Raw genomic sequence first — 7,500 nt, 5'->3', positions numbered from 1 at the left:
CGCACCAGCACCCGCCGCCGCCGCGCCGGCAAAGGCACCCAAGAAGAAGGCAGCAGCCAAGGCCAAGAAAGCGGGACCCAGCGTAGGCGAGCTCATCGTCAAGGCTGTGACCGCTTCCAAGGAGAGGAGCGGCGTGTCCCTGGCCGCACTCAAGAAGACGCTGGCGGCAGGCGGCTACGACGTGGAGAAGAACAACTCCCGCGTCAAGATCGCAGTCAAGAGCCTCGTCACCAAGGGTACCCTGGTCCAGACCAAGGGCACCGGTGCATCCGGCTCCTTCAAGCTCAACAAGAAAGCCGTCGAGGCGAAGAAGCCCGCCAAGAAAGCCGCAGTCCCCAAAGTAAAGAAGGTGGCCGCCAAGAAGCCCGCCGCGGCGAAGAAGCCCAAGAAGGTAGCAGCCAAGAAGGCCGTCGCCGCAAAGAAGTCCCCCAAGAAGGCCAAGAAGCCCGCTACACCCAAAAAGGCCGCCAAGAGCCCCAAGAAGGTGAAGAAGCCCGCCGCAGCGGCCAAGAAGGCAGCCAAGAGCCCCAAGAAGGCTACAAAGGCAGCCAAGCCCAAAGCCGCCAAGCCCAAGGCAGCCAAGGCCAAGAAGGCAGCCCCCAAGAAGAAGTAAACCTATTACAAACAGTGTTCTACTCGACACATGTTGTACCACAAAAGGCTCTTTTAAGAGCCACCCACCTCTTTCCATAGAAAGCGCATTGATTTCCATGTACTACCTGTCGTGGAAAAGAAATTACGCACACTAGGCTACTTTTACGCACACAACATTGTCCCACTCTGGGTGTGTGCGAAGGGAGAGGCATATAATAGAGGGCCAAAATGGCTCAGAAATTCGACCTCACGAGTGCACCCTCACCAGCCATTTTTATATATGAGCCACTGGGCTATTCCCGTTCAGAGGCAGGCTGCTGTGATGTGTTACAAGTGCCATGTAATAACAATAACAATACTATAGTGGCTTCGAATTGAAACTCACGAGTGCACCCTCAACAGCCATTTTTATATATGAGCCACTGGGCTATTCCCGTTCAGAGGCAGGCTGCTGTGATGTGTTACAAGTGCCATGTAATAACAATAACAATACTATAGTGGCTTCGATTTCAAACTCAAGAGTGCACCCTCACCAGCTGTTTGTTTCCCATTTGGAGAGAAATAATGTGTGGATGTCATTTCGGACATTTTGGCGCTCACGCGAAATGACACAAAGTAACAAAGTCGGAGGGAAACAAAGTAGCCTCTCACTCGCTGCCTGTGGGTGGGAACCGGCTTAGGGCTGTCTGTCTGTCCATCTGTCTGTCCCTCGCTCCAATTGGATAAGGCCACACCGGCCCGGTGGCCAATCGTTGCCTCTTGTGGCGAGGTATATGTACGGCTCTCGAAGTGGCGAGCGGCTCATTCAGACTTTCTGTGACTTTCTCAAGCTACCAATATGAGCGGAAGAGGCAAAACCGGAGGCAAGGCCAGGGCGAAGGCAAAGACCCGTTCATCCCGTGCTGGCCTCCAGTTCCCCGTGGGCCGTGTGCACAGGCTGCTGCGCAAAGGCAACTACGCCGAGCGTGTGGGCGCTGGCGCACCAGTCTACCTGGCCGCCGTACTCGAGTACCTGACTGCTGAGATCCTGGAGTTGGCCGGCAACGCTGCCCGTGACAACAAGAAGACTCGTATCATCCCCCGTCACCTGCAACTGGCCGTCCGTAACGACGAGGAGCTGAACAAACTGCTCGGCGGTGTGACCATCGCTCAGGGTGGTGTGCTGCCCAACATCCAGGCAGTCCTACTCCCCAAGAAGACCGAGAAGGCAGTCAAAGCCAAGTAAATTCGCTACTGCGACTTCAACTTGACTACTCAACCCCCAAAGGCTCTTTTAAGAGCCAACCACCTAGCTCTCCAAAAGCGCAAAGTACCTTTCTATGACCGCAATACATTGAGTGGGTGTATACACAACTATTTCGACATTCTGTGCCCACATGAGGCCTTGCATGAACAACAACACCTACTTGGCCTCATTTGCCATAGCAGGCTAGCATTAGATGATACGTGCCTATAAGCTGTCACTCTTGACTTTGGCGACTATTATTGCGCGTAAAGGGCCGGCGGCGTCCTATTGCGCATAAAGGGCCGGCGGCGTCCTATTGCGCGCGCACCGGGAGTTTGAGTTTTGGAGAGGCCGGGCCTCCCGTCCAATGGCCAACGGAGGAGGCCTGCGAAACGGGCCAATCGGGGTGGTAGGGAGATGGTGTCCAATCAGCAGGCGCCACTGCCGGCTTTATAAACTTCACATAGGCATTTCGAGGCTATACTCCCGACTGTCAGAGCAGCGCCATGGCCAGAACCAAGCAAACCGCTCGCAAATCCACCGGTGGCAAAGCCCCCAGGAAGCAGCTCGCCACTAAGGCTGCTCGCAAGAGTGCCCCGGCCACCGGCGGTGTGAAGAAGCCTCACCGTTACAGGCCCGGCACCGTGGCTCTGAGAGAGATCCGTCGTTACCAGAAGTCCACTGAGCTACTCATCCGCAAGCTGCCCTTCCAGCGCCTGGTGCGAGAAATCGCCCAGGACTTCAAGACCGACCTGCGCTTCCAGAGCTCCGCCGTGATGGCCCTACAGGAGGCTAGCGAGGCTTACCTGGTCGGCCTGTTCGAGGACACCAACCTGTGCGCCATCCACGCCAAGCGGGTGACCATCATGCCCAAGGACATCCAGCTGGCCCGCCGTATTCGCGGAGAGCGCGCATAAATGAGGATGACCTGAACTCGAATATCCCCCAAAGGCTCTTTTAAGAGCCACCTCCATATTTCCATCAAAAAGGCACAATTGTTCCATGTATACACGCACCTCTACATTAGCCACCATGTATGTTGTTCACTAACACGTCTAAAAGCTACGTATTGCACCTTTTTAGTTGCCTGAAGTCTAGCTTCAATGTTTGTGTGTGTATATACACAACCATCTGGCATCATCCACTTCCTTTGAACTATATAGTAACACAGTAAAATGCTTTACAAAGGAGGGAAAAAGAAACGATATGCTGACAAGAATGTGTTCAACACAAGAATTGTGTTCAGATGAATAATTGACACTATTAGTTGTGTGTAATAATAGCCTTGCATGCAGTCCAGAAAAAACATTGCATGCCAACTTACTTTGAAAGTCCCATGTTGCAGTGCTGCTGAGAGACTCATGCAGAGGCCCAAACTTTACAATGGAGCACGGAGGCCATCTTGTGGTTAAATGTGGGTACTGCACCTCATGGTGAGTCCCTTTCAGCATTTGCTCTTTAGGCCAGCGTTTCCCAAACGCGGTCCTGGGGTCCACAAGGGGTGCGCGTTTTGCGTTTTGCCCTAGCACTCCACAACTGATTCTAATACTCCCAGCTTGATGATGATGAGTTGATTATTTGAATCAGCTGTGTAGTGCTAGGGCAAAAACTCCCAAAATGTGGCCCGAGTTTGGGAAACCCTGCTTTAGGCTAATACTAGCCTATTAGGATGACTTGGTTCGATCGCTTTAATGGCAACTGCTGAACTCTGGTTTCACTAATTACTTGTCCCAGGTCACCATTATGAATCCAATAGCAAAACAAATGTTTCAAAATAGCTCAATAGTGAAAAAAGGCCAGGAAATGATGGGTTCTCAGCAATATTTCACCAACAACCAATCACTATTCACGCATAGACATTAGGATCATCAACAAATATTCCTAAGTCATACTACAAAAGGGTTGTAACGAAATGGATTTGTCTGTTCAATGCAAGTTCAACGTCAAAGAAAAAGTGCATCACCACAACAAACGTGTCTTTAGATACACTGTAAAAAATGACTTTGTGGAATGTACTCAAGCTATTACAGTCAACAAAAGCACACGTCATATTGTTGAGTAGATCTTTTTGCTTGTTTTTATGAGTAGATAAGCTTGAGTAAGTTGAGTTGATGTGGTCCAATACATTGAGTAAAGATGATAGAGACGTAAAAAGGATTATATTACGTTGATTCGACTCAAATAGACATTGTGTTATTTTACCTGAATGATTCATCCTATTATGTATTTAGACCAACTTACTTTGGATTCACTCAATCACATCCCTTAAGAGAAAAGGTATCCGGACACCGGGAATCCATTTATTTAAACATCAACGGTTTGCAAAACATCTGTTATTATGAGTTGACAAATTACGTAATTGCAATCAACACTGCAGGTAAATCATGATTGCTGCAGGTAGGCAACACCGTAGAAATAGGAACTACAACACTAACAACAAGTGACATTTACTCCTGATGTACTGACTGACCTGTTGCAACCTCTACAACCACTGTGCTTATTATTTGACCCTGCTGGTCATCTATGAACGTTTGAACATCTTGGAGAAAAATGTGTGAAACCACTGCCTATATGAGGAGCTGTCGTTGTTTGTTTTATTACCACATACTTATGGAAATTGCACCGGTTGAGAGATGATGGCTCTCTTGTGCCTACGGTGAAGGGTACTTCTGATCCAGCAGGTGGTGCTAAGATCCCTCCCTATATGACTTGAATGATGAGTTGATTTATTCCTTATAGCTCCTAATGATTTTAAGGCCAGTGTTGGCAAACATTACTTGTGCTCCAGCAGGTGGCCATGACATCCCTCCCTATATGACTTGACTGACCAGTTAGTTGATGGACTCCTTATAGCTCCTAATGATTTTAAGGCCAGTGTTGGCAAACATGACTTCTGCTCCAGCAGGTGGCCATGAAATCCCCCCCTATATGACTTGACTGACCAGGTAGTTGATGGACTCCTTATAGCTCTTAATGATCTCAAGTGTCTGTGTTTTTATGTGGTTAGGAGTTTTGCTCACTGCGTGTCCCCCTTCCATTTCAGTGTTTCCCAACTCCAGCGGTAGAGTAGGCTACCCCCAACAGGACCCATTTTTCTTGTAGGCCTGGACAGCCACAGCTGATTGAACAACCTGTCACCTAAATTACCAAGTCCTCAATGAGTAGAATCAGGTGCAACAACAACAACAACAACAACAACAATATGAGGAGAGGGACACAGTGTACTAGCTGATCTCCCAGTTGTCACAGTTTGGCCTTGTGTTCCACATAGCCTATATCAGTATTTGAGTATGTTTCCCGCGCACGTTAGTTGCTTTCACGTCATCTTTGAAATCGCTCCTCCCTAGTCCCCTAGAACGAGCGCCCTCCCCTTTGCAACGCCTCCGAACATATAACAGAGGCGCGCTTTCTGTGCCGCCGGCCTCAATCAGGTCGACCAAACGCAGATAATAGCGCACCGCGCACCGGCGCTGAAATCATTCATTCACTTGAACTCAACTAGCGAACACACCATGTCCGGAAGAGGCAAAGGCGGCAAGGGACTCGGAAAAGGAGGCGCCAAGCGTCACCGCAAAGTTCTCCGCGATAACATCCAGGGAATCACCAAACCCGCTATCCGCCGTCTGGCTCGCCGCGGCGGCGTGAAGCGTATTTCCGGTCTGATCTACGAGGAGACCCGCGGTGTCCTGAAGGTGTTCCTGGAGAACGTGATCCGTGACGCAGTCACCTACACCGAGCACGCCAAGAGGAAGACCGTTACCGCCATGGACGTGGTCTACGCTCTGAAACGTCAGGGACGCACCCTGTACGGTTTCGGCGGTTAAACCCACTCTCTTCGGAACCTCAACACCCCGACTCGAACCCAAAGGCTCTTTTAAGAGCCACCCACATCCGCTTAAAATGGGCCCATTCCATGTAGTGTTATATATAACAAAAAATGTTTAGTATGCAATTTAGTAAGAAAGTATGAGCCACTTCGAGTGGACAGGGAGTATTAATTAGAGGATTCTAATGTCCCGTCCACTTTTAGCGCACAGAGGGAGGCCTATATCTGACAGTGGCAAAGTGTAAGAACGTTATTATTTTGGGTCAAGCAATAGTGGAATTTGGACAACATAAAGCCACCACGAGTCGGTAGACGTGGCTCGAAAAGAGGGGGACAGCGCGCACACACACACACACAGTCCAAAATGGAAGCCCTATGTCTGACGGTGCCAAAGTGGGCAATTCTATCACCAGCATTATTTGGCACAACAATCGTGCCATTTGGACACCTATTAAAGCCCCCCTTTTGAAACACACAATTCCCCATCGGTCACAGAGCATAGGCTATAGAGAGGAGGGAGGGAGGGAGGGAGGGAGGGAGGGAGGGAGCAAGCAAGCAGGGGAGTGTCTACGGCCGCTGACTTTGCTTAGCTTCCTCTTCATAAGACGGGTAAGCGCCCTTCACCCCCTCATTCGTTTCTGAGAAGCAACGAGACATCATCATGCCCGAGCCAGCAAAGTCAGCGCCCAAGAAGGGCTCCAAGAAAGCCGTCACCAAGACCGCAGGGAAGGGCGGCAAGAAGCGCAGAAAGTCCAGGAAGGAGAGTTACGCCATCTACGTGTACAAAGTCCTGAAGCAGGTCCACCCCGACACCGGCATCTCCTCCAAGGCCATGGGAATCATGAACTCCTTCGTGAACGACATCTTCGAGCGTATCGCCGGAGAGTCCTCTCGCCTGGCCCACTACAACAAGCGTTCTACCATCACCTCCAGGGAGATCCAGACCGCGGTGCGCCTGCTGCTCCCCGGTGAACTTGCCAAACACGCCGTGTCCGAGGGCACCAAGGCCGTAACCAAGTACACCAGCTCCAAGTAAACAGCGCATTTGGACTGCTCTACTAACCCAAAGGCTCTTTTAAGAGCCACCCACTCTGTCAGTAAAAAAAGCAATTCCATCGCCACCGAATGAATGCGTAGGTAGGCTGCGTTACATTGTATCATTGTTTAATGGGCGGCGCGCGCCGCCTCGGAGAGCGGCTACATTGTATCATTGTTTAATGGGCGGCGCGCGCCGGCTCGGAGAGCGGCTACATTGTATCATTTCCCCTGCCCGTTCCAGCGTAGGGGTTTAGCGCGCCTTTTTTGGTGTCTTTGCGCGCTGAATAGTAACCCATGTTTGTCGGGCTCTATTCCAGGTGAAGGCAATGTAAAATGGCACCATTTGACAAAGGGTGTAAATAAATAAATCAAAAAGGCAGTCTGTTGGGTTTGATTGGAAATAAATTCCTTTTATCGTCTAATGAGCAGATAGTCATTTTGAGTTGACTTCCTGAATCGGTAGGACACGGATGGAGTGAATGGATGCTCCATCATTGGACTATACCCTAATGATGTGAACGAGAATGATGATGGCAAGAATAAAAAGGTGGTGAATAATATGAATGTATATTATATATATATATATGAACGTAGCCCTTTTGGCCTACAGGTCATTTCCGGTCAAGGTCACATCATCCATATAGTCCCCTGTAGCTCAGTTGGTAGAGCACAGCGCTTGCAACGCCAGGGTTGCGGGTTCGTTTCCCACGGGGGGCCAGTATGAAAATGTACGCACTCACTTACCTGTAAGTGGCTCTGGATAAGAGCGTCTGCTACATGACTCAAAATGTCCATGTGAAGTGTAGTACATTTGAGT

The 7,500-nt window shown here is 49.9% G+C and overlaps 4 protein-coding genes across 4 annotated transcripts in view; all 4 read left to right on the top strand.

Moving 5' to 3' along the window:
- LOC311117883 (histone H1-like) overlaps positions 1 to 613 on the top strand; it is a gene marked incomplete at both ends in the record, with an annotated part of 624 nt that extends 11 nt beyond the window's left edge. The window contains one exon of the mRNA XM_084192784.1: positions 1 to 613. This exon is cut by the window's left edge and continues 11 nt beyond it. Within this exon, the coding sequence (XP_084048910.1) occupies positions 1 to 613 (613 nt within the window).
- An 819-nt stretch (positions 614 to 1,432) lies between these two features.
- On the top strand, positions 1,433 to 1,819 carry LOC311117881 (histone H2A; the record flags this gene model as incomplete). The annotated part of the gene is made up of 1 exon (XM_084192782.1): positions 1,433 to 1,819. One exon carries the CDS (start codon positions 1,433 to 1,435, stop codon positions 1,817 to 1,819), a length of 387 nt encoding a protein of 128 aa, XP_084048908.1.
- Positions 1,820 to 2,325: 506 nt separating this feature from the next.
- LOC311117884 (histone H3.2) lies at positions 2,326 to 2,736 on the top strand (the record flags this gene model as incomplete). Its single annotated transcript, XM_084192785.1, has 1 exon — positions 2,326 to 2,736. One exon carries the CDS (start codon positions 2,326 to 2,328, stop codon positions 2,734 to 2,736), a length of 411 nt encoding a protein of 136 aa, XP_084048911.1.
- A 2,595-nt stretch (positions 2,737 to 5,331) lies between these two features.
- On the top strand, positions 5,332 to 5,643 carry LOC311117880 (histone H4; the record flags this gene model as incomplete). The annotated part of the gene is made up of 1 exon (XM_084192781.1): positions 5,332 to 5,643. The coding sequence occupies one exon, from the start codon at positions 5,332 to 5,334 to the stop codon at positions 5,641 to 5,643; it is 312 nt and encodes a 103-aa protein (XP_084048907.1).
- Positions 5,644 to 7,500: the final 1,857 nt, after the last annotated feature.

The sequence above is a fragment of the Coregonus lavaretus genome (assembly GCF_964263955.1).
Source record: "Coregonus lavaretus genome assembly, contig: HAP1_SCAFFOLD_7059, whole genome shotgun sequence".
Lineage (NCBI taxonomy): Eukaryota > Metazoa > Chordata > Actinopteri > Salmoniformes > Salmonidae > Coregonus > Coregonus lavaretus.
The sequence above is the reverse complement of the archived record's forward strand: the minus strand, read 5'-3'. Positions and strand labels throughout refer to the sequence as shown.